The sequence below is a fragment of the Amborella trichopoda genome, chromosome 8 (genome assembly GCF_054954075.1).
Source record: "Amborella trichopoda isolate Santa Cruz 75 chromosome 8, AtrichopodaSantaCruz75HAP2 v2.0, whole genome shotgun sequence".
NCBI classification, from domain to species: Eukaryota; Viridiplantae; Streptophyta; class Magnoliopsida; order Amborellales; family Amborellaceae; genus Amborella; species Amborella trichopoda.
In genome coordinates, this window is record NC_142343.1 from 20,297,013 (window position 1) to 20,324,447 (window position 27,435).

The window sequence follows — 27,435 nt, forward strand, 5'->3', positions numbered from 1 at the left end:
GGTTCCTGCACAACACTAGGATCCACACACTAAAAATGGCCTTCAGAGTATATGTTTTGATTTCTCCTCCTAATGATAGTTATATGGTGAATTTGGGGGTCTAGTCCAAGGGTTAGAGCAGTTGAGAGTGAATAGAGAAGAAGAAGCAGAGAAGAGAAAGGAGAAGATGACGAGACCGCATATTTGTTGTGGTTCCGGGTTGCTATGGGGAAGAGAGGAGCGTAGTGAGAGTCAAGACCGCAAGCACTGCGGCTCCGAGACTTAACGCTCAGTGAAGGAAGAGAAGAGAGCAAAGAGAGACCGGACCACAGGTGCTACGGCTTCAAGACTTTAACGCGTGGAGAGAGAGAGACGAGACTGTAGGTGTTGCGGCTCCAAAAGTTTAACACCCAAAAAAGAGAGAATGGGTGCAGAGAGAGAGAAGGGACCGTAGGTACTACTGCTCTGAGACTTTAACAAGAGGAAAAGAGAGAGGGGATGCAAAGAGAGGGCAAGGATTGCACGTGCTACGACTCCGAGACCTTACATGCGGACAGGAAGACAAGAGTGCAGAGAGAGACGGGACTGCAGGTGCTAAGCTCCGAGACTTTAACGTGCTGAAAAGAAAGATAGGGCGCAGAAAGAGATGGGACCATAGGTGTTGTGGCTCCGAAACTTTAATGCGTAGAAAAGAGAGAAGGGGCTCAGAGAGAGGGAAAGGACCGCAGGTATTGGGGCTCTAAGTTACTAGGTGAGAAAGATGATGCAAAAAAAAGAAAGAGAGAAAAGAAGGGAAAATAAAGAAGAGATAAATTAAAGGCCCGGGAATTGGGTAGCCTTCCAGCGTCACCTCTCTTAAGAGGTATGGTCAGAGACAAGAAAAATACTGAGCTTGGGAGCCACAGGTATCCTGGGGGATTCAGGAGTGTGTGGTCTGTAGTTCTTGACTGTCGAGAAATTAGCTTGGGAGTGAACTATGCAGTTCTAGATTATCATGATCTCACTTCCGTATAGGCCCCCTAATGAGTAACTAAAATGAATATGAACAGAGAAATAAAAGATGCTATGAGAAAGAAATGAGAATATAAGAAAGAGAAGGCCTCTCAAAAGCTCATACATCTTTCCAACGTCCCCTCTCTAATGAGGTAACTGGGAACGTCGAAAAGGTCCCTAGACTTCAAGACCAAATTCAAGAGCACTCTACAGGATTCTAGATGGTGAGGACTATAGTTCTAGACTATCGATAAATCACCTCCGAAGCTGGAGAGTGAAGTCTGCAGTTCTAGATTATAGCTAAATCACTTTCGAAGAGCCTCGCGAGAGCTGTCCATGTTTAGAAAGATAGAGTATGAGAGAAGTATATTTATAAGAGATGAGAGAAATAGAAGATAGAGAAGAAAGATAGAGAAGAGCGAGTGGACCTAAGCCAGCTTGGGTTTGTGCGTGCCTTTGAGGATCCCTTTTGAGTGGTTCTTAGAAAGATGTCTTGACCTTTAGGGTTAAGGTTGGGATCTACGTCTAAGATGAATAGATGTAAGTGGGTTAGGATCGTGTATGAGATAGGGTGTATGATGATCTAAGGTGAGGTGTTTGGTGTAGGGAATAGAAAGTTGGGAAGGTTATGGAGTAGGAAGTTTAAGGTTCTAGGTAGTAGGGAGTTTGAGGTTCTAAGGAGATGGGAATTGGAAGTGGGGGCTTTGAAAGTCGGGAGTTGGAAGTAGAAGGTTTGGAAGTTAGGAATTGGAAGTGAGAGGTTTGGAAGTTGGGAGTTAGAAGTGGTAGGTTTGGAAGTTGGGAGTTGGAGGTGGAAGGTTTTGAAGTTGGGAGTTGGAAGCAGCAGGTTTGGAAGTTGGGAGTTGAAAGTGGGAGGTCTAAGGGCAATTACCCAAGGTGATAAAGTTTTCTCTTTCCTCTCTCTTGAAGTTGGAAGCTATACACAGTCAAAGGCTTGAAGGGGCAAAAACCCATTTTTGTAACGATTCCCAACTTAGGTTTACAAACGACTTATGCTCCCTTGGATAGAGAAACTACAAAACAAAAGTGGCATGCTCAAAAACTAAGCCAAATTGTGGAAAAACACAATTTAATGAAATTAAAATAAAATCCCTTTTTTGGACAAAATTATCAAAGTAACCCTTATTTCTTTTGAACAAATGACAAAACCATCCCTCCATGAGGGGCTTCTTTCCATTGCTAGACTTTGGGAGCTTTTTTCGAACGGTTGTAGCAGTGCTTGATCTATTATGAACATTTTGATGTCATTTGATCGTCTTGAAATAGATTTTTCATGAAAGGGCAAAACTTTGGACAAGTCCATAGACTTTAACCCCCGATCATGTGTGATACATAATATTCCAAGTCTTCATTTTGCTCACAAATTAAAGGGGACATTGTCTTAATCGTTTTGCACCAAATTTCATCTAATTTGGTTTCTGTTTGAGCATATCCCCAAATTGGAAAGTTGCAGATGGTCGGGGCTTGGTTTTCACTTCGATCCTCACACGGACAGAGCGTGCGCACACGAGGGTCAAAACCCTCTCTCAAATAACCGAGGGGATTCATGCGTGCTGGGTACCTAGGGGTACGCGTGCACATGTGCGAGCCCTCCTGAGCACGGATAGAAACCAACAACAAGAGAGATTTTTACAACAAGGGTACATTTGAACGCTTACCTCGTCGTTTGGGGTTCATGGGACACACCCAGGCGATTCGCTTTCTGAGAACAATCACAAAGCCCTCTGACTGTTTGCCAATGTTGTTTGGATGGGGACTCTCTTCAGGTTTTCGAAAGGTTTATTCTCTCTCTCTCTTGCTTGCAACTATAATAGGCCTCGATTATCCCTCCCTGTGATGATTCCCCAGAGAGGGTGACTGGCTAGTGGAGAGGGTGTGAGAGAACGCACAGATTAGAACTCGTGGGTTCACTCGGGACTACGAGTTTGTTGCAAATGTGGGTTGCTGCGCAGGGTAGAGGACGTGTAGAGGAGAAGAGAGAGAGGGCTCGAGAAGTGACCCAACTTAAGAGAGAAAGGGAACGGGCCCACGCACTCAGATATGTTTTCTCTCTCCAAGAAGGAATGGGACAGCGCACTCTGGGGTATTTTCTTTCGCTGAAAGTTTTATCTCTCCTCTCAGCGTGATTAAGGGTTCAGAAGCAAAAGACGAGTGAAAACAAGCATTATACCTCTGTTTTAGTGATGAATAATCCGCCTTTTTACAAATGCCTTAAACTTGTTTATATAGAGAACTTACCGAACAGGGGTGAATGCTCAAAAACTAAACTTAATTAAAATTAACGAAAGTAGAATAAAATCCAGAAATTAGGTACAGTAAACAAAATGCCCATAAAACCTTTTATGCAAATGAAAAAACTATCCCTGCCTGAGGGTCCTTCCAACATTGGCAGATCTTCCTTCCAACATTGGCAGATCTTGGAAGCTTTTTTAGAAACTTGTAGTGATGGTTCAATTGGTTTGCCATTATATCCTCGATGCATGTTCAATTTTGAGCAGTTTGATGCCCTTTAATCGTGCTGAGGCAGCCTTTTCCTGCGGGGTGGAAGTCCAGCCAGATTTGTGAACTTTGATCGCTAATGTCATTCGACCTGTGATTCTCTGAGTCTTTATCTTGTTTGTAGATGAAAGAGGAGACTGTCATAGTCGTTTTGCACCAATTTTGGTCCGTTTTGGTCTTCATTTGTGGCATTTTCTAATTTGGGAGATCACCAGAAAAAGGGATTCTGATGACCGAACAAACTTGCTTTTCTTGTAACCTTGGGATTTGTGCTCATCGAAAGTTGGATCAGGTACAGCAGTTATACCAGTTTGCAGCTCTTTGCAAGGTGGTTGCATTGAACTTGTTTTTGCAATGATCCATTGCACGGATCTCGAGCTGTGCTTTACGAGGTCCAAGATGTCTTCTTCTTAAAACCCTAAGTTTTCTGGTTTTGAGGTCACCTTCCTTCTAGAAGAAGTTTGACTCTGGGTTGCGCCACTGTGCATGCCCTAGGTCAAAATGACGGGGCTGCCGCGATCTAAAACATATCCAAATTTGAGCTTTTTCTGGTTCTAAACAAAGGAGTTGTGGGTCCTTGAAGTCCTCGCGAGATGTGAGGTTGCAGTCTTCGTACTTGGGGGCTGGTTCAGTGAAGTCGCACTGCGATAGTATAAAACCTACCCGTTTTGAGGCAATATGGGCGTAAATCCCTTTTGGGTGGCCCGATTGAGCCCCAATTTTGTCCTCAGTGATTTTTTGACATTCTGAATGTAATGGCAGTGGTCTGGTACTGTTCTGAAGCAGCTAGTGCAGGGCTACAATTGTAAGGCTTTCCTTGGCACGATAGCACTCCTCTCAGGTTGTCTGGTTTGAGACTTATTTCACTGTACAACTTTGGTCTGTCAGTGTCCTGAGTACCAGCAGGACCAAGCTATTACCGCTCTCTCCTTATTCATGTGGGAGATGTAAGTACGTCAAAAATGACGTATAACAACTTGCCCCGATGGATGTTGTGCTTCGAGAGAAGCGAGAAGTGCAACATTCAGAATGAAAACTGTCATCGAAGTTCATCTGTTGAATCCTTACTAAAACGTGTTTATTTCCTCTCAACAGATGTTTTTCTTCTTGATCATCGGCATCAGTGCAATCCTTGAGTGGTAGACTTTACTGAGCTTTTTCCTAGAGGGTAACCAAAGTGATCTCTAACGGACTAGGGCCATGCTTAGGGGCTTTCTCCAAGTCCTGCTGGAGTCTATTTTCTGGGAGAACGTGTTGATAGGCAGCTTTGTGGAGGGCTTACTATTCCATACCAACAGAATCTCCTGATGGCCCAGCTAGCGGGTGCCCTTTTGTGGCATTGGTCCCAATCTAGCTGGTAAGAAAAGAAAATTTGAGTTGGCCCTTTGGCCTGGGAGTTGTGTTCGGCCCTTTGGCCGAAGATTTGGGTTTTGGCCCTTTGGCCAGAGGTTTGTGTTTTGCCCTTTGGCAAGATATTTGTGTTTGGCCCTTTCGCCAGAGTTTCGTGTTTGGCCCTTTGGCCAGAGTTTTTTTTTTTTTTGTTGGTGCTGGGGCTTGAATTTTGCTGACACTGGGACTGAATTTTTATTGGCGCTAGGGTCGAACTTTTTTTGGCGCTGCGGTTGAAATTTTTTGTTGGCACTGGGGCTGGATTTTTTTGTTTGGCACTGAGGCCAGAGTTTTTGTTTGGCACTGGGGCCGAATTGTTTTGCTTAGCGCTGGGGCCGGATTTTTTTTGTTTACCATTGGGGCTGAAGTTTTTGTTGGCGCTGGGGCCGGATATCTTTTATTGGCTGGCACTGGGGTCGGAATTTTTCGTTAGCGCTGGGGCCGGAGGCCCTTACTGGTTTTCACTTGAACCAAGTGGAGGTGGCGCCATGAGGGTGGTTTTCACGCGACTTCGAGGTTGCGTCCTCCTATTGATTTCCATTTTTACTTATGACGCCCTTGCGGGTTTTCACCATACCGAGTTTTCTTGTTTTTCAGGTTTACTAATGGCTTCATGGCCATGTCCACCTTTCATTTTTACTCATGGTGCTATTGCGGATTTTTACCATGCCCATTTTCTAGTAATTTGGTGATTTTACATATAGCCTTGGTGGCTATGTCCGCCTGAAACTCTTTTTCTTAGACTCATGATGATTTCCATCATGCCTAGCTTCTTCTTTGGAAGAGTTGACAGGAGCAGCGATCCTCGTGGATGATGTGTTGGAGGAGGTGAGTGCGACTTGGTCGCGCTCCCGTTGTAGGCGAGCGGACCTCTTGTCAGTTTCCGGCCATTGATTGCTGAAGACGACCCTTAGAGGAAGCAGAATGAATCCGCGTGGAGGTCCGTTGATTGCTGAAGACTAATACCTTTTCAATAGCTTCTAGCAAATACCTCCTTGGGGAGGTGATGCCATGAGGTTGCTCAATTTTCTTGCCTCCTTGTTCTTCTCTCTTCTCGTTTCGTCTCACTCCCTAGGAGCGGTTATGGTCCTGGTTAAACCCTCTTCGTGGGGGCTACCACCTTTTACTTGCCCAGGAATGCCTTTGCTTTCTCCTCTCCTCTTATTCTTTCTTTATTCCAGTTCCATCACGCATCTTGATCGGGATTATCCCATCAGTATAGTGTCTTGTGAATCTTGGGGTATCTGAGTCTCGTGCTCAGTACCTTTTCGGTTGCCTTCAGTAATACCTCTTGGGGGAAGTGATGCCGAAAGGCTGCCCAATTATCAAGTGACTCATTTCTATTCTATCTTCTTTTATTCTTTTCATTCCTTCCATACCACATCCTCTCTTCTCCTTTACCCCAATTCTCGAATCCTTTTAACTCTGAAACCTAACCGCACTCTCCACCCTCAAACCCTTTTTAAAAGCCTACAAACCGCCCATTCAATCCTCACACAAGAAGGTGAAACAAGGGATGAAATCTTAAGCCATTTATCAAGTGGGTACTTGAAGCTGTGTGAAGTCGCAAGGGAGCCGAAGCCAGACCAGCCGGGGGGGCTATTGTCTAGTGAAGCCCTTCATAGGCACCTTTTGGCTGCGTGCCCAAAGTGTTCAAGCAGTTTCTTCTGATTTAGTTGGAACACTATTGCTTTTGCGTAAATTGCCCGCCTGCCTGGACAGCCTCAACGATTAAAATGAAAAAAATTCTACAACGCTGGGATCAAGCATCAGTATGGCCTTGTTTTCTCAATTTCTAGACCTGCAGGCTGCAAAGCGAGATCTCCTTGATTTGAAGCTCGACCTGTTTGATGTGTAGTAGGATCTACTCATTGCTCTTTGTAGATGTTCAGTGATTTTTCTTCTTTTTTCACTTTTTTCCTTTTGTTAATCCAAGCTATTATTGCTTCTCCACCTTTTTTTAGACTTCTCCTAAGCTTCTTTTGTTGATCGCTTCGTCTAAGCTCCCCCTTTGCTCTTCTCTTTGCCTCTATCTCTCTCCCCTCTCCGCAAGCCTTTTTTTCCCTTCCCACCCTACTGTTTTTTATTTCGTACTTATCTTGACCATCTGATAATCCTCCTTTGTTCTCTATTGTCTAGCCAAATCACACTTAAGTCTCTCTCACTCTCTCGGCTAGTTTTCCACAGTCCTTTTCCTAAACCCTTTTCAACAGCTCTTTTTCCCTCAAGGAGAGAAAGCGTCTAAGTGTTTGGGAGAGGAAGGGATCATCTCTCCCCCAGTCACCCATTCATCTCTTCTCCCATCCCTTTTGCCCCTTCACCCCTCGTCTAAGATCTTCTTATATTCAGGCCACCATCTTTTTGTCTCACAATTCTCATCTACTCTAAGAAAGTTAATGCTTAAAATGGGGTTTTCCCTTCTTCTAGGTTTGAGATCCTATCTTGATTTTTTCCGCGGCTCGTGAGTTTTTCATATGGGTCGGAAATTCTTCTGTATTAGGTCATTTAAGGTTAACAACTAAGACAGGGTGGGCCTGGCTGCGGACCTTTTTGAGCCCGGTTGCGGACCTTTTTGAGCCCAATCGCAGAGATTTGTATCCCTTTTAAGCATACAATCTCCTTAATCATGGCCTTATATAGTGTCCTTGACGAGGTGTCTACGATTGTTTCCTCTATCACCATTGTCTTGGTCCCTTAGCTATCTCCCTATATGGTTCCTTTTCCCACCCACTTCTCTCTTGTCCAATTATTTAAACCCTACTTCTTAGTCGTTGGTTACATCGACAACCTTTAGACGCTGCCATGAGAGTAGCTGAGTTTCATGTTTTGGGCGCAGTAATTGTATTGTATGTCCGGTTGTGTGCAGATTATAGAAGGGATGGCGCTTAGGAGTGGTGGTGAGAAATCGGGCCTCAGACCGAGGGATTGAAGAGGCGTAGGGTTCTAAGTTTGTTGGTAGTATAGAAGCTTTAAGGTTCAGCATTTGGATGCATTTTAGGAGTGTTGCTTGGCCGTTCTAAGAAGTGGCGACTCTCTCTCTATTGCTTCCTTTATAAAATTGTAATTGGGATTGTTTACAGATAGACCGTTTATCTTTTGTACATGGGGTCATAATTATTTTTGCCCCTTAAATTTCAAAATGGCCAGTTGTAATAGTGTCATTTAATAGACACAAAGTTCAACAAGAAAAAATTTATTGGACTTTGTGACTCACCCCAAACCATCTAATTTGACATCTAATGAATGAAAATAGTTGTGACCTCCATGCACAAAAGATAAATGGTCTCTTTGTAAACAATCCCATTGTAATTATAGGGGTTACCTCCTTTTATTAATGAAACCATTATAATTATATGGGTTACTTCCTTTTATTAATGAAATCATACCATCAACATTCAAGAAAACAAAAGACATTAAAGATATGCCGAACTACAAATATATGTTTTGTTTTATAAAGCCAAAAGATTTCCTACTATGTTATCCATTTACTCCCTGGGACAAAAGACATACTAGGCATACCTTTTAGATCTCAAATTTTGGGGATTTAATCTCTATAACTCATAGACTAACCTCAATTTAAAAAGTAATAATAGTGCTCCAAGATTCAACAGAGAACCACTAGTTTTTAAAGGGCTAGATCTAATGTCAAGCGACTCAAAATTCAATGTTTTTATTTTTTTAAAAATCATCTAGTAATTATTATGTGATTCACCAAATCTTAGACCAAAAAAATCTTCCTAAATAGATATTTTGAGGGAGGGAGTAGATATACAATATTGTTCCTACAAGAGCTTAGTATATGCTCTCTTTCTATAAAACTTATTTTACACAAGCGGAAAAGAACCTTCAAATAACGGCTTAAGGTTTGTGATATCTTTCCATTTTTAACAATTATATATATATATATATATATGAAAAAGGTTATATAAAAATGCTACCTTATAATGTTGAACTGCATATGCTTCTCAAAAATCCATCGAAAAAGGTAGTTTTAATGTTACCTTTGATTAATCATCTCGATATCGAGACATTGAGATGTATGATTATGAAAAATGAAAAGATTTTAAGTCTCATAAATAGTGCATTTTACAACATATTATCTATACCGTCCATTTTCAAGATTTTCATATGTTTATAGATCTACTTGATTTTAACCAATTTTAAAATTTAAAATTTTATAATTAGATATAAAAATACATTTTGAGATAACCCCAAGAACATTTTACATCAAAATTATATACCATGATAAAATTTCAAGGTGCACCTTACCTCAACAGCTACGGATGCATCTGTATGCCAAGTGCACCATATATATATATATATATATATATATATATATATATATATATATATATATATATATATATATATATTAACAACCCCTCAAAATACAAAGGTTAAAGTTGAAAGAATTGTGATGGGTGTATATATCAAAAAGATGATTACTTGTTTAAAATATTATTCTAATAGGTAACTTAACTATTAAACAATGACAAATTTGAAAATTTTACAAAAGTATAATGGCATTTTGGAAGTTAGTGTTTTAGAATTTTATTTGTAGTGTCTTTGTCTTTTAGTAAAAATTTCAACTTTATCTTTTATAAAAATGACAAAAATACCCTTGTCTTGTAGTAATATTTACAAAATTGCCCTTACTTAATGATAAAGATATCACAAAAAGTAACTTTTTTTAAAAAATAGGCTACAAAATTAGTTAAATCCACCATTCACAACTCTCTCTATATTTAATCTTTGTAATTTAAAGGGTTATAAAGTTTACATTAGCCTTTATATATATATATATATATATATATATATATATATATATATAGGATGTTGTTTGCATATATATATATATATATATATATATATATAGGGTGTTGTTTGCATAGAGCCATGGCTCTAAATAATCAAAGCAGACCTTACCTTCATATAGTGTCTAGAAATATGGTTCCAATATTAGAAATCTTTGTGATAACCTTAAAATATATTTTCATATTTATTTATAAATTTTAAAGCTTAAAAAAGAGTGTAAATCGACATATCTATAAAAACTTGAAAATCTTGAAAATTGACAGCCCAAAAATGCGTTACAAAATACACTATTTTCAAAACTTGAAATCCATTTTTTTCTCAGGTCCATGCATCTTGATGTGGAGATGATCAACTTGAGGATATTTGGACATATATATGGGAAAAGCTTATACATAGTCGAGGCTCTAAATAATTAAATTAGAGCCTACCTCAAAAATTTTCACTAGAAGAGGTTGGTTTAATGCCTGAATATCCTCAAATTAATCATCTCGACATCAAGATGCATGGACATGAGAAAAAAATAGGTTCCAAATTTTGGAAATAATGCGTCTTGTAACACATTTTTGGACTGTCAATTTTCAAGTTTTCATATATCTACATGATCTACACTATTTTTTAAGCTTTAAATTTTTTATTTAAAGATGAAAATACATGTTAAGTCTATCACGAAGATTTCTAGTATTAGAACCATATATATATATATATATATATATATATATATATATATATATATATATATATATATATATATATATATATATATCTGGGAGTAGCCCACTAGCTCATATGAACATATGAGCCCAATGGCCCAGATTGAATCTTGGCCGATCTAACGATCACGGATATCCGGTAGTGCTCGAATTATTATTATTTTTCTACAAATCCAAATCACTTGAAAGTTTAGGTGTGTGTTCTTCTCATCAAGGCGCACCTAATAAAAATATACAAAAATTATTCATGAAAATTAAATGACCAAAATACCCTCCGAAACATTTCGAGGGTATTTTGATCAATTTATTTCATGTAAAATATTTTTTTGATATTTTTCTAAGATTAACCTTTTTTTTTTTAACACACGCTTAAAATTTCTAGTGATTTGGATTTGTGGAAAAAAAATAAAATTTGAACACTACCAGACGTCTATGGTTGTCAGATCATCCCATATTCAATCTGAGACATTGGGCTCATATGTTCATATGAGCTAGTGGGTTAATCCCATCTTTTCCTATATATATATATATATATATATATATATATATATATATAGAAAGGATCATGTCAACCCACGGGCTGACAGCTACAGTGTCAGCCAATGGCCCAGATTGAATTTGGGCCCAATCCAATGGTCAGGACCTCATTTTATATTTGATTTTTATTTTTTTAAAAAAAAACTCTAAATCACCTGAAATTTTGAGTGTCTATTCTTAAAAAAAATTAAAATTTAATTAAAATATTAAAAAATAATTCAAAAAATAGAAATTGATCAATATGCTCTCAGCCCGCTTACTGATTGCTACAGTATTAGCCAATGGCCCAGCCGATCTGACTGTCGCGACCTTATTTCTTATTTCAATTTTCATGTTTTTCTACAAATCCAAATCATTTGAAAATTTAAGATTACATTCTACTCATCAAGACATGCCTAATAAAAATATAAAACAAATAATTCATAAAATATAAATTGTTTAAAAATTTCGCGGGTATTTTGAACAATTTATATTTTAAAAATTATTTGTTTTATATTTTTATTAGGCGTGTCTTGATGAGTAGAATATAATCCTAAATTTTCAAGTGATTTGGATTTGTAGATAAAAAAATGAAAATTAAAAGAAGAAATAAGGTCTTGCCAGTCAGATCGATTGGGCCATTACCTAACATTGTAGCAATCAGGCAGTAGACTGAGAGCATCCATTCCCAATATATATATATATATATATATATATGGGTGTGGTTTGTATAAAGCTTAAGCTCTAAGCAATCAAATTAGAGACTACCTTCAATTAGTGTTGAGAAACGTGATTTCAATAATGGAAATTATTGTGATAGCCTTAAAATATATTTTCATCTTTATTTAAAAAGTTTAATGCTTAAAAAATAATGCAGATCGAATAGATCTATGAAAACTTTAAAATCATGAAAATTGATGGTCCAAAAATGTATTGCAAAATACACTATTACCAAAACTTGAATTCTATTTTTTTCTCATGTCCATGCATCTTGATGTCGAGATGATCAATTTTATGAGCATCAAAACAACCTTTTCTAGTGAAATTTTTATGGTAGGCTCTAATTTGATTGTTTAGAGCCTTCGGCTTTTTATAAACTTTTTTCCACCTGTCAGCACATGGGTTGACTGCTACAGTAAATGCCCATGGCCATGATTGAATCTAGGCCGATCTGACGGTCACGATCTCATTTTGTATTTAAATTTTCATTTTTTTTCTACAAATCCAAATCACTTGAAATTTGAGACATCTATTTCAATATGGGCTACGGGCGTATGGAATCCACTTCTTACATATATATATATATATATATATATATATATATATATATATATATATATATATATATATATATATATATCATACGTTCATATGAGCTAGTTGGCTAACCCCAGCTTTTTCTATATATATATGGATTTGTCTAGAGTTAACAACCCCTCAAAATACAAATGTTCAAGTTAGAAGTGGTTGTGATGGGTGTATTTATCAAAACATTTATTATTTTTTTATTAAAAAATTATTTAAATAGGTGACTTTACCATTAAGCAATGAAAATTTTGAAATTTTTACAAAAATACAATGGTATTTTAGAAGTTAGTGTCCTTGAATATTATTTGTGGAATACCCTTGTCTTTTAGTTAAAATTTCAATTTTACCTCTTATGAAGATGACAAAAATACCTTTCGTCTTGTAATAATATTTACAAATTTGCTCCAAAAAAGTAACTATTTCAGACAACAAAATTAATAAATCCACCGTTCACAACTCTCTCTATCTTGAACCTTTGTAATTTAAAAGGTTGTGAAGTTTATAATTGACACTATGAGACCCTCCTACACCCATGTGAGTAGGACCCCAAAAGATCACCATTAAATTTTGACACAGATCTCTGAAAAAGTGATGCCATGAGTGCAATATTTAGATGAATGGGTTTTTTAGAGATCTGTGTCAAAATCTAACGATGATCCTTTAGAATCCTACTCACATAGAAAAGGGTCTCATAGTATCATTACTATATATATATATATATATATATATATATATATATATATATATATATATATATATATATATATATATATATATATATATATATATATATATATATATATATATATATAGGTGAATGGGTTTTCTAGAGATCTGTGTCAAAATTTAATGGTGATCCTTTAAGATCCTACTCACATGGGTGTAGGAGGGTCTCATAATATATATATATATATATATATAATTGAACTATTGGCATTTTGCATCCTTTTTTATTTTTATTTCCAATCTTTTCGTGCACTCGTGAAAGGGATATTAACCAATCTTTGTTAAAACCGCATTGTATGTCATATTGCATGCAGTAGCGATTGAGATCAAGGACGGATTAGAATGATCAAATGATGGAAACCAATCAAACTAATAATTGAATAGGTTTGGAGGATGCTTGCTAGAGAGGGTGGAACCACCCTTAACATGATATGGCCTCCAATGGTGGATACCACCCCATGACGTTTCCACATCGGTTCAATGGCTTGCAATTGATTCTGTTCATGAGGAATATACTATTTTCCACTATACTTCAACTAGGCATGATTCAAGAATGGGATTGAGGTCGAGGTGGTAGTACCACTTGAGCCTCAAGTACCAGTTTAGGTTTCCGTTCTAACTGTTGCATTCGAAAACAATTAACTATTTCTAAAAACAGATAGGGCCTGTATTCCCCATCGATTTATCCATAAAAAATGGGCATGACCCATTTCTCCTTACATCCAACTAAACTTGATTTCAACAAGTAGTTAAAATATCGGGAAAAAACTAGAGACAAGCACCAAATACATTAATAACATTATACAACACTAGGGTCCCATCATCCACCCAAAGTATCGATCATTCAACTTAAAACTTGGAGGAATGGACATGGGTCAGGCGCCTAGACATCCTTCCAGTGGCCTGAAACCCGAAACCGTGTGAAGAACCTCAATGGGGGGAAACTTGAGTTCGTGCTCAAGCAGACCGAGCCATGGGATCCGAACAACAAAAATACAAAAGCCCAAATGTGTGATAGAGTTTAAATAAGATAATCATAATCGAATCAAAATCTAGAGTGGAGAGCTATTCGAGTCCTCTTGTTATGGTGGGAGAGGAGTCCTGTGGTGGGCCTAACGATGAGCATGACTTTGATAACTCAATTACCACTGGTGCTTCTTCCCAACAGCTCTGAGCATCATCATTCACCAACATGCTTGGACTCATATTCTCCACATCATCTTGCGTGCAAATTAGTATCTTGCACACCACGTCACAGAATTCCCTGCACATTCATTTATAAAATCACAATTTTTATACAGACTGAAACATTTATATGTAGATGGACATATGCAATCAATCAAACAGAACAAATCTGTTTTTTTTTTTCCTCCATTAGTCCTAATGTTGATATTCAGCCTATTATTCTTTCCAGTAACTAATTGGATCCATTTTCAGGTTCCGTTTTGTATTGGAGGGATGGATGGTCCACACTAGAGAATTTAATGAATACTGGGAACATCTGGACCTCCCCTGATGGTCACTGGCTACTATATGAAAATTGCTGCAAGGAAATGGCAGTTTGGACTGGTTTAGGGATATGCAATATTTTACATGCTAAATACATAAATTGATACACTTACTGCCATGGGTCATCCCCCACAAGCACCATATCGTTCTCATTGTCTGTGTAGACAACCCGCCACCCTTTCTCAGGATCGTGTAAAAGTCCTTCCATATTAAATATCTGCTCCAGTTCACTCATCAGATCACTGTAGCCATTCAATTTCGAGAGGTCTATGGATCTTCCCACTGCACTTCCATGTTTATGAACCTATCTAATAACAGTGATGTGAGAGAACGAGAGAGAGAGAGAGAGAGGACCAATGGAATGGGTATAGGCGATTTACCTTAGTGCAACTCCTCTTGCTAGCGTTTGATAAGAAGTTATCCTCAGTCAAGGAATACCCAAATAGTTTGCAATTGGTTCTGGCAAGAGTCTCATCTTGGTAATTCATCTTCCTGACAGAAGCAGAAGGCAAGAGATGGTTTAGCACCTCATCTTCTTGTGAGGAGTGACTGCCTTCCGTAACTTGCATTGTTTGTTGAGATGAGCCAACAAGCTCTGGCTTCCAAGAGTTTTGCCTTTCATATAAGCCATTAATAATTGGTAGATTGTGGACATCATATGGTAACTGGTTGCTGCGAAAATAAGCATTCGAAGCTCCATAAAACCTCAGATTAGATTGATAATGAGTGGAATTATCAATGACCTCTGTCCTGACAGTTTCTGGTCTCTGGTATCCAGTAAAAAACTCCAAGCGGAGACCATTATTTTCCCTAGATCTGTTCCCAGACACAGGCACATCGCACTGTGCTTTCAAGGGAAATATTTCTTGACCTTGCAAGACCTTGTGGAATTCTCCAAAGCCTATGCTTATATTATCACTAGCCCTCCCTGTAAGTGCATTAGTCCCCATCCTGGCTGATCCAAGGACAGTGGGATCATGACTTCCAGGTCCCATTCTAAGATTCGCATAATAATATGTTTTAGAACCTGCGTCTTCTTGACCTTGCAAGACCTTACGAGATCTTACAGATTCCCTGACCTCCAGAAGCCCACCACCAGCTGCCATATAATCCAGCGAAGACAACTGAGTTCATAATAAATAAAAAATGCAGTGGCATACAAAAAAGTAATTTTTTTTGCTTTGATAAGTGCACGAAATAGGATAATTAATTTGCAAAGACAGCTTTCAAGTGGTGTGTCCTATTTATTTCCACAGCTTGGGAAAGATACCCACTGGAAACAGCCACAACATCTGCAGCTCCTGAGGGTAAACTTGGCCTAAGTTTCTTGAGACGGGGAACATTCAAAGCAGGAGGCAACACTGATGGCTCAATCTCCCAGGGGGAGACTCTTACTCGATGCTCATCCCCAATATCTTCATCCCACCTCACCTGTCAAACACGGCAACGAGAAAATGGGTTAGGTTCACTGGTTGAGGACCTAACTTTTAAAAAAGCAATAATCATTAAACTCAAAAAAGATATACAAGCTTCCATAATTGTTTGGCAGACCAGAAACATTCATACAAGTTGTTATAGGTGCACATGTGTGAGAGTAAGAAATGCGGGTGCAACAATTACAAGCGGACGCACACGCACACACGCACATGCACACACACACACACAAACACACACACATGCAGTGAAGAACGTATTGCAGCTCCTTGAAAGATAAATGAGTAAAAAATGCATTGATCAACGAGACTTCCCTTGAAACAAATGCATAAGATTCACTAACCCTAAGGGGATGCCAGTTGGCAAAGAACAACAAACATTTACTTCAAACATTTACTTCAGGAGATCTTTTGAAGTTCAACTACGTATCGTGCTTCAAAAATACAAACTAGTTCTTTTCCAGTAATTTGCAATATGGGTACCACATACAGAACAACAAATTAGAGAATAACAATAGGGTGATAAAATAAAATATACAAAGGTGAGCCATTCCTCCATAACCTAGTCATCAGGCCTCAACACCTTTTTTTACTGTTGTTTTTTTAGGGTCTCCCAAAACCTTCACTGAAAGCCATCAGCAAACACCCATTGAGTGCTGCAAGGTACAGAACTAGGTTACCTTTAGCAGAGCCATAGCTAGTCATTTTAAAAAACATGCACTTAAAACCTTGGCTACCAGGTATTCCCCTTATTTTGGGCCGAAAGTGTGCTGGGTCAAGGAGGTCCAAGGTCTGCTAGGCCTTGCCTCTGTACGAGCATTGGGTTGAACCTGGCTTGGACCTTTTACAGCTTTTGAACATGACCTGGGCCCTTAACAATCCTAACTGCTTGAGCCCATGATCGGCTTGTGAGGTATAAGCTTAAACCCAGCTGGAGCCTAGGCCAATGTACCATAAATATCGAAATAACAGCCATGGTAGACATCAGTTTTCCTTCTCCTAAAAAATCTTGCCATTAAGTTATGAACATTTTCATGCAATTTAGTTCTGCTTTTGTAGATATCATTTATCTTCCTATTAAAATAAGAAAACCTCCCAACCAAATAGGATTGATCCTATCATGTACTACCAAAGCCAGGAGGTACTTGGAACTCAGTCCTCCAATTCAACTATCAGTGGTGATCACATTGAATCCTGGGAACACAAGCCCAGTTATGGGGGGCTAAAGCAGTTCCACAATTCAGCAGAGGATGGCTTATAAGAGCCTGACCTGTTTTGGTGTTGAATGAAGAGTACAATTGTTCACATATCATACTATTCTCATGGCTCCATTATGCCTTTCAACCGAAGTTAACGACTTGCCAGTGATCAGTAGAACATGTTGGAAAACCAGTCCAACACCATGGACACCACAAAGAATGATGAACTGCCATGCTAAGTCTAAGTTACCCACTAAGTTGACAATCTAGGGAGAGATGACTACATAAGAAGATATTGGTTAAAGCACCAACTGTAAATGTATCATGAATAGTATTGTCTATTACTTAACAATTAGAGTAAATTTTAAAAGTTTCGCATACTCTCTTATTGCCACAATAATGTAATAATCATAAGCTTTTCCAAACAAGAAATGTACAAGATTACAAAATGAGAAATATCATGAGTCTATTGCAAGTGAAGAAATATGAAGAAATTTGATGTTAACATATGGGTCTACTCAAACTCCCAAAGTACTTAAAAGTCAAAACTGACACTAGATAATATTCATAGTCAAGGCAAAGAAACAGCCAGAATAGATAACCCAAGGATTTCTTGTCATAATATTGCTTGCTATTTTCAAACCATGTTAGGACATGAAAGTACAGAAAATGGTCATTTTCCTTTCTAAGATTGCTTCTGAGTCAATCACTGCAAAAATATAAGAATAAACAGAAATGCAAGTAACATACAAACACCAAGCCACGAAGATTATACACCAAAACTATGTTGGATAATAATAGTTAACAAAGTACCATCAAACATCTCCATTTTGAATCAGGCCATCTAAGAGGATCAATATCACCTATTCCAGTGATGACACCGCTACACCTGTAAAAATTATTTGAACCACTGTAAAATTCATTTAGTAAATAAATAAAAACCCACAGCTATTGAATGAAAAACTTTTAAAACACCTTCTCTCAGCTGCATCTTCCATTTCAAACCTCATCTTGAACCTCATCCCCACACACACTGGACGGTTGATGCATCTAACATACTTCCGATAGGGTATCACAAACTCTGATGGACTTGCCCTACATTTCAGCATATTCAGATAAGTGCCTATCTTGGAAAAATTAAGCCAAAAGAGAATATGCTCCTAAGGGAGCATAACAGCCATTCAGTCCCTCTAGTGAAACGCTACCTATGATCATTTTTATTTGGGGATGTAATCTCAACCAAGTAACCAGTCTGGTGGAAAAAAAAACATGCACTTGATGTAACCTTAAAAGAAATATTACACTGATATTGAATAGGGACCGTTCCAAGTTTTTGACAGACAGATCTTAAGTGTTTCGGAAGTCAAAATCGGAACTTTTATTTTTGAACATATAGAGAAGATCCAAAATTTTCAAACCTAAAGAAATCCTCCTAAGTAGCTCGTTTGCCTGGGGGATGAAGTGTGGGCGTGCTTCCGTGAGAGTACGTTATAAGTGTCCAAACATTAAATGTCTTGGATCAAAATCATATTTCATACCAAGATAACAAAGCCTATGCAAAGTTCAAAATGGCATACAAGACCAAATAAAATAAAATAAAATAAATAATGAACTGGGTAATTCGCAAAGCTCCAAGAATGACAAGAAAAAAAAATCAAAGCACTCCCAAGAATCACACACCATAGGTTTAATAGACAGAAAGAAACAGTGATTTGCTTTCATCTAATTGTTAAGGAAATAAAAGAAATAATGAAGGCTTCATGCATAAGCCAATGGCAAGAAATTACACTGATTAGTGATCAGGCAACGCTAAAAGGTAAGAGAGTAAAATCAACTGAGAAACCAGGCCAACTGAATCATAGAAAACTTCAGTTATCTAGAAATATAGATGTGCCAAGAGTGGAGAAAAATGATTAGTGCTTAAAGAAGGTGTCTGTTGAATAATTGAATTCATACAGATGTTTGCAAATCATTAATATGAAAAGAAATTTTCACAAAACAACAAAAGGAAAACAAACCAGAAGTGCATGAGCAACGCATGGAATTGCGTTACAGAGATTGAAATAATTCATTATCAAAAAGCTCATGGTATGTCAATTAACCTAATGAAAGGCATAAAGAGCGAAAAAGGAAAACGATGGAAGAAAACAAGATTGGGAAATTTTTCTAACTCGTTAACTTATATATGTCCTGTCTAAATGAAACGAGCCAAAAATGGAAATAGCATTGGAAAAATATCCGACACTTAATAGGAAACAGTACCGTATGGTATCTTGACCAAATAAAATATCGTAGAATTTAAGTGCAATTTAATGTTTCAGGAGACAAAATCCAGAAAAAAAAAAAAAAAAAAAACATTGAACTGTTGAATGTTGCCTTTCCACATCTGAAATTTCAATGGCATGAAATCTAGGGGTTCCATACTTTTTAAGTGCTACAGACCTAGAACTTAAACTTTCTACACTTTCTTAGCACCTCCCCAATCATCCAATGATTACAAAACTTTAGAAGTGCTAGCATTGTAAACAAAACTTTTTAAAATTGGCACCTGGAACTAGTTCTAGTCCTGCAGAAAAAATATAGAGAAGTATTCTTGATTTTGAATAAAAAAATGTCTGCGAATTTCCTTGAGTTCAGATAGGTTCTATGTTATATCTCATAGGTCAAAATTATAGCTGTTTTCTTGATATCATGTGGTGACATTATGAGCAGGGTCATTCAAATATTTTAAAAATGAGATGATTTTGAAATAAGATAGTACAAGCTTACCAAAAGGTTCTAGAACCGCATGTGACAATTGCATTTAGTTCATGATAGTAAATATCTCACTAGGGACATCACATTATGGTTAATACTACATATATTTTAGAATACACCACACTGATGGTGAACTTCGAATTTACTACTCTAAAATATTTGGCCACGAAAGTCCCTTATGTATTCAAAAATGACTTTTGAATATAAATAGTTAGTGTATTTTAGGAAATGGTATTTTTGGCTTTTTAAGATCCCTCCAAAAACTCAATTCCAAATTGAAAAAGATTTCTTTGACTTTATGAATACTGAATGGACCTTTAAACCAATTTAAAATTACATATATGCCCTTCATGAAATTTTCAAACAAACTATTGTTAATAAAATTTTATATTTGTAAGGGCATTTTATTGTGAAAAAACCCGACAAGGAATCTAAATGGAGTCCATCTTTGTGAAGTCAAGAGTCTCGATTCTTTATTTTAGAGATCTCAATTCCAACACTTACACAGAATCCGTTTCAAATATTTATCGATTCTCGATTCCACAATTGTTGAATCTCGATTTTACATTTGTTGAATCTGGATTCCACCTATAATGATACTCTTTCCATCAAATTAGAAAAACAAACATAGGGCCATGAACAACAAAATAAACAATTCAGAACCTATGAGAAGCATCAAATCAGGAACTCGATTTCAAAGATCTCATAATCTCGATTCCATATATGAAGGAATCTCAATTTCATAGGGGTCGATTCCAAATAGGTCAGAAATTGGATTCCAAAGAAGATGGAATCTCAATTCCATTTATGTAAGGGTCTCGATTTCATTTGGGTCAAATCTTGATTCCTATAAAGTAGGAATCTCGTTTCCTGCAATTCCCCTTGTACAGGCGTCGATTCCAAAAAAAGGAATCTCTAGTGAGCGGCGATTCCACGAGTTCGACTCCTAAAACGATTTGGGATCATAGATTTTTCCAACAACTATGGAAGAACAAAGGATCAATGCATTGAGAGCATGTCAAAGACAAGAGAAAGAGAGAGAGAGAGAGAGAGAGAGAGAGAGAGAGCAGTGTTCGCAAAACCGGCCAATCTAACCGCTAATCGCCCGGTTAGATCGAAACCGGCCAGTTCCGATTTTGTGCAGTTTTGGTGATCAACCAGTATTTTAAATTTTAAATCGAATATTACTTCAAATTTAGATCAGATATATTAGAATGGTTTACTGGTTATAGCTTTGACGATTAAGTTTTACCTCAATCATGGTTTGAATCCCGTTGCCAGCAGGGTTTTTTTTTTAAGACTTCAAAAGGGTTAAAAAAAAATGGTTTACTGGTTTGGCTTTAACGATTAAGTTTTACCTCAATCATGGTTTCCAATCCCACCGCCAACAGCAGCGTTTTTTTTTTAAGACTACATTTTGGACTGAGTTTTTTAAGACATCAAAAGAGTTAAAAAAATGTGATGATTAAGTTTTACCTCAATCATGGTTCGAATCCCGCTGCCAGCAGCGGTTTTTTTTTTAAGACTTTATTTTGGACTGAGTTCAAAAAAGATGATTAAGTTTTACCTCAATCATGGTTCAAAACCCATCGCCTGGCCTGAGTTCAAAACAAATATCTACCCGCCGAAATCGAACAAGAAGCCTTTTAGGAAGAGGTCCTTTAATATTAGGCGCACTAACCACTACACAATTTACGACTTGGTTGATAAAAAGGAGGGCCTATAATATATATAACTTAATTTTTCTTCATTTTCTTTAAAAAAAAAAGAGTTAGTCAAGTCGATTTTTTTAACATTGTTTTAATATTCTTAACATTATGGTAAAGATTAAAAATTGTTTTGGTCATTAATAATCACTTTTATATTTTCCCATCTTTTTCAGAAAATTTAAAAAACCCCTAGGCACAAATCGAATAGTTAAAAAACATTTTCTTCATTAATTTTCAACTTCATTTGAGTGTGTTTTGTTTTAATCATTCTTTATATGCTTTTCATATATAGGAGATTTTTTTTTGTATCTTTTTTATTTTTTTCAACACTTTTTTGATCGTCCGGGACTTACTTGGTTAGAGCGGTTGAATCGGCCGGTTTACCGGTTAGGCCAGTTAAACCGCTTCCGAGCCCATGTCTAGTTAACTGTTCCGGTTCGATTTTGCGAACACTGACAGGGAGAGTGGCGTGAGAGTCCAATAGACCACACACACCTCTCATATCTTCTTTTATATTAACGAATAGATATGAAAACAGTACTACTGCCAATACAAACTGGAAATAGGACATATAGGTCCAAAAAACTTAAATGAAAGAGATATAAAAATCAAAAAGGACTTTTTAACATGGGGTCTAGGGTACTTAAGAAAATTAGATTGCTGTCTATATGGAGAGCACTTCCATTATCACATTATAGAAGTGTAGGCAGGAATGAACAAAAAACCATTCAGAAGTTGCTGACGCTCAAAAATGAAACTGGTCATGTAGGACACTGCTTTTGCAGTCAGTCTGCACACTAGAATTAAAGAACGTGGCATTTCTCCTCACTCTTCAAAGAACTAGGGAGTTGCTTAAGAAAAAATACTATAGCAACCCTGTCATTCTTTAGGGTAGTTCAGTAGTAGTAATCAAAATGGGAATGTAGTTTTAAACTCAAAACCATAACCTATCCACCCTAAGGCCAAATTTTTGTTACCAAAACATTGTCAGCCAATAGCACATTGCCAGCAATTATCATGCCATTGGCATTAAGGAGGAAGGCTAGGCCACAAGGAGAGGTGCTCATAGACATCATTAATCAAAAGCATTATGGAAGAAGTTGGAAAGGAACATCCCAAAGCAGATTTCCAGACCAGAAATGAGGTGCTTATTCAAGTCCACAAAAATCCTTGTGAACATATCGCAAAAGAGGATCCAATGGAGTAATAGACACTATAAGGTCACTTCTTTTACACAGCCTACTAAGGAACTTCATGGAAAAAGGCAATTTTCATGTGTAGCCAATAAAGGAACCACTATTGAATAGCTATAACAGCTGTGCTTTCTGGAAACTAATAGAAGCATCTCCCTATAATCAATACCATACTGTTGCACAAATCCTCAAACAAATAACAAGCCTTGTGCAGGTGACTATTTGTATGACAATGGCTATAGTAATGATCTTATCAATGGTAATCACAGATCAGCAATGGTTCACAGCACATATAGATGTCAGAAATGTGCTCTCTAATGCATAGATAAACGAGGCAGTCTACATGTTGCAGACACCAGGGTATAAGTCCCATGGTTGCACATTTGCTGGAAACTTAGCTAGGTCATTTATGGCCTCAAGGAAGCAACTCAAGCCTGGCATGAAAATTTTAACATATTCTGCTTCTTGCCGAGAGTGATGAGCATCATGCTCATGCAGGCATATTTCTTAATCTTGTTTATGCGGGCATGTTCAGAAACTTAAGGATGTAGTGAGCATTTTGAACCACATTACAGTCTCAGTTTCAGTGAAGGACTTAGGCATGGTACCTATTTTCCAGGTCTTCAAAAATCACTTGTTGGTAGAAGGATGCATCCAACAACACAGTATTCTCAACAGCTTATATGCCTAGTATACCTTACCAATAGCAAGTATATGAACATGCCGATCAACCTGAATCTTGGGATGTCAACATAAGCTGTGGACCCATATCCAATGATTTATCAGTAGCTCCTTGACTAGTATAACTGACAAACACTAGAATGGACATTGCATGTGCTGCCCATAGAGTTAGCCAGTTTGCAACAATTTTCTTAGTAAATGCGATAACAACTCATCTGGACTATTAAAAATTCCATCTTCCATGGTTCACATCATTTATAGTGTAGCGATGGCATCAAGAAAATCTCCATTCAAAAAGTTGGTGTTCAGGATTCCTTTTGCCAAGAAGTATTATCTGTTTTCCAATATTTTAGACACATAAACACTATATATCAATCCTTTAGACACATAACACACTTCAATAAATAGAAGGCTCAGCATCACAAGTTTCGTAATCCCATGTGGTCAATGCTGATTTTAAGTATTTTCAGTGGAAATTACTAAAACATTTCAAACTATTTTCTTCAATGATATAAATGCCACTAGTATTTTGTGTTATTGTATTATTAGTATTAGTATTGTTTCATATTATGGTGGAAAACTTATAAATTTCATAAGATTTGGTTCTTGGATTGCTATATAGGAGATAAAAGCTTGCAAGATGACATCCATGGTCCAAATCCCACTTCTGTATCCAAGGAAAAATACAGTATAGGCAATACAAAAAAGCAAGATGGTCAAAAGATTCTATAAGATTTATCCTTGAACTGGGAGAAAAAAACAAAGAGGGGGGAACTAAGAATTGGCTCTGTATGGTGAACCAGGAAAGCTACTAAGGAAGGAATGCATCATCATAGACGTGTTTGCAGAGCCGCTTTGGGAATAAAAGGAATAGAGGACCATAGAGACCAACTAATTCATTGCCTGGAACAAGAAACATTTGAAATTTGTGCGTAATCAAAGTTTTTGAAGTTCAATCTTCCAAAATACCTCATTACCTTGGGTTGTAGAAAATGTGAAACATGCTCTTGCTGGATATAGCATTAGCAGCAGCGGATAGGACACTGAGTTGTGAACCCCACTGGCCACTGAGCACTGAATGAGTAGGTATAATGCTTCGAGGGTGGCTTGCTCTTCTAATTCCTAATCTCAACTCCCCATCATCGCCCCTGAAGAACATTGGCTTAGTTTCACATTAGAGTTGAAAACCCAACTGAAGCAAACCACTAGCTCTGAATACCTTAAGAAAAGCACAGCATCCCCTGAGACCAGGTTTCTCTGGTTGACAAAGAGACTCCATCCAGTTGTAAGCAGATGCCGGCGTGGCTGTCCTGCAAAGCAAGCATCAAGCTACAAGACTGTCTTTTTTGTATTGTAAAAAATGTTTCAAATAGTGGTGGAATAGACTAATATAAAGGCTTTTTCTTACAGACAGAATAAAAAGAATTTAAATCATTCAAACTTCAACTTTGCAAGAAATCATGTGGAACTCTTCTCCTCAGTTACTGAAAAGGATTAGGCTGAGATGTCGACAATAAGTACATGCATTCAGTCAAATTGATTTAGGGAGGATATTATACCTGGAGAGAACTAGAACTCTCACAGACAAGCAAACATTGAGTGCTTTCCAAAAGAAAGAACGATAAGTTGAACAACTCAGCCACAGATAAATTGAACAACTCAGCCACAAGGATCAATAAAGATACCTCTGTTCAAACAAAGAATACTAGATTACTATTATGTGATTTAAAAGATGCATACAAAGACTGCAACCTCTGTAAATATGACGAAACTTCCACTCAATCCCATGCAAATCCTTGGCAACAAGTTCTTGAGAAGGCCTTTGTTGACTGTAATCCTGCAAAAAAGTAGACCTCTCAAGAGAGACGAACCAAAACGATTGAATAGCATTACTGAATATAAATAATGTCTAAGAGCAAAAGCAGCTTCCATGACTGTTACAAAAAACAGGAATAGGAGTTCAGCAGAAGAAGAGCTCTTCTACATTAACTTTGCATAACTGAATTGTAACCAATCAGAGCAGGGAAGTAGCACCATACCAGTGGAGGAAAGCAGTCCTCAGCAGCTCTACGGGGAACAGAGAACCCTCCATGAGTGCTCGTATCAGAGGCAGTGAGAGTCTTACAAAACATGTGAGGGGTGGATTTGTGCAGAAGATTGATGCCCTCCTCTTCCTCGACTAAACTCTTCTCAGCGGGCTGAATGAAAATATACATAAGAATCAGAGCCCTGATCAGACTTTTGGCTTACCAAGAACAATGAGATTAGAGCTACAATACCCAGCTATAGAATTTGAAACAACAAGAAAATTCAATATAAGGAATGGTAATGGGAAATCTGATCTAACAAGAAAGAGAGACTATGCTTTAGAACTGGAGTTCAACAAAAATTAGTGAAGCTCTCTCAAACAAATGCCCAATGAATTTGAAAGAAGGGCGTTTTGCATCAAAAGCAGTGGTTCTGGAGTTTCCACCACCAAATAAACTAAATTCCCTGTGAGAAACTAAGATGAAAAACCAAAGACCCACTTTGAGATGAATGAGAAAGAAAATGTAGATAGATAACCACACCTCACTTTCAGTTTCGGGTTCAGGTTCAGGAACCAAAGTAACTTGTGCATAGACCTCATCAGTCTCAGGCTCAGCCTGCACAGAAGAAAAAAAATAAGAAAAGCAATCTAGAAAACAAAGAATCTCTGGAACTGTTAACAGAGAGAGAAGGGAAAACAAAAGCATAAAGGAAGAGAGAGCTTACATGCAGGTTGACATTAAGAACTCTGCAGAAAACCTGAGGGGGAAGGTGAAAGGACGGAATTTGCACCTGCTGTTCATCTAAATGACTGGCTGTGAGAGCCTGCTCAATGTGACCTTGAGGGAAGTAAACAACTACATTGCCTTTTTTGGGAAGAGAGGTGAGAGGCCCAGCACAAGCATGCCACAGCACCAAACAAATAGATGAAGGACAACACCCATTCTCACTCTCGACGCAGTTGAGATCAATTTCCATGAAAGAAGAACCACTACACCCACTCAGCACAATTTTTAGAGAGAGCACCTCCAAACTCCTCAAAATCCCATTAACAAATCACCACCAGGACCACCTTAGAAGAGGAAGAAACCCGCCATGAAAAGGAGAGAGCTTAAAACAGAAACAGATAGAGAGAGAGAGCTCAGCACCAGCTTCCTCCAAAAAATAAAGCCAAGTCACCACCACCACATCAGAATAAGAAACCCACAATGAAGAAGAGGGAATTCACCCAAAAAAAAGTGTGTGAGAGAGAGAGATTCCATTTGCAGAGGTTGCAATCCTCAAATGGCAATGGGCTTCACTCCATCATGTCTGGCTCTCTCCATACATTTGTGACAATGCCAGGAAAATAAACACAGGGGCTGAACTGCTTACTAATGGAAAAAAAAGGGGCAAGAAAGAGGAGACATCGTCACTGCTGCTAATAAATGTGCAAGGGTACACAAGGAACAGACTGACCGTACAAAAGCCCCTGCTTTTTCTCGCCCTCGTAAAGCAGGACAAAACGGGATTTCATTTTTTTTTTTTCAAACCCACCCCCCACGCACACATTAATAAACTTGATTTCATTGTTTGTGTGAATATTATAAAACCCAAATTGCAGGACACCCCATTTTTACCTCAACTAGCATCCATTAACATCGATTCTTGCTCTGACTTCTTAGAGAGAGAAGAGAGAGAGAGAGAGAGAGAGAGAGGCGTTACTGTCACTGAATGCAAAAGAAGAAGATACAAGACCCACCAAAAAACCTATAGAAATGGAAAGAGTAATTGAAGGGTAAGAGAGATGCAGAAGATTGCGAGAAATGTCGGTTGTGAAAAGGGGTTATTCAATGCCGAGAGAGCCCCAAATGGAACAAAAACCTGGATTTTTCCGAATTTATCCCCCTTGTGTGCTTCGAAGAAAAGTGGGAAAGTAATGATTTTTAGCAGGTGTACAGGCGTTCCAAACGAGGAAGGAGAGAGAGGGC

The 27,435-nt window shown here is 37.8% G+C and overlaps 1 protein-coding gene and 1 long non-coding RNA gene across 7 annotated transcripts; one reads left to right on the forward strand and one right to left on the reverse strand.

Annotated features, from left to right (window-relative positions):
• The first annotated feature begins 6,076 nt into the window (after window positions 1–6,076).
• LOC148780948 (uncharacterized) lies at window positions 6,077–8,233 on the forward strand. Its single transcript, XR_016061386.1, has 2 exons — window positions 6,077–6,738; window positions 7,748–8,233. It is a non-coding gene; the product is annotated as an uncharacterized LOC148780948 (long non-coding RNA).
• Window positions 8,234–13,725: 5,492 nt separating this feature from the next.
• Window positions 13,726–27,202, reverse strand: ARF4 (auxin response factor 4). 6 transcript variants are annotated; one of them, XR_016061388.1, is made up of 12 exons: window positions 26,192–27,202; window positions 26,008–26,082; window positions 25,477–25,635; window positions 25,190–25,274; window positions 24,657–24,747; window positions 24,415–24,585; window positions 18,073–18,192; window positions 17,911–17,986; window positions 15,740–15,896; window positions 14,846–15,564; window positions 14,579–14,773; window positions 13,726–14,220 (listed from the first exon to the last, which is right to left on the reverse strand). XR_016061388.1 is itself a non-coding variant. In XM_020671054.2 (12 exons), the coding sequence occupies exons 1-12, from the start codon at window positions 26,441–26,443 to the stop codon at window positions 14,022–14,024; spliced, it is 2,208 nt and encodes a 735-aa protein (XP_020526713.1). In that variant the 5' UTR covers window positions 26,444–27,202; the 3' UTR covers window positions 13,726–14,021. The 6 variants fall into 6 exon arrangements, 4 of the variants coding, with proteins under 4 accessions (XP_020526713.1, XP_006850601.1, XP_088730720.1 ...); XR_016061389.1 differs by having other exon boundaries at window positions 24,997–25,274; window positions 26,192–26,858; XM_020671054.2 differs by having other exon boundaries at window positions 14,579–14,682.
• Between the last annotated feature and the right edge of the window lie 233 nt (window positions 27,203–27,435).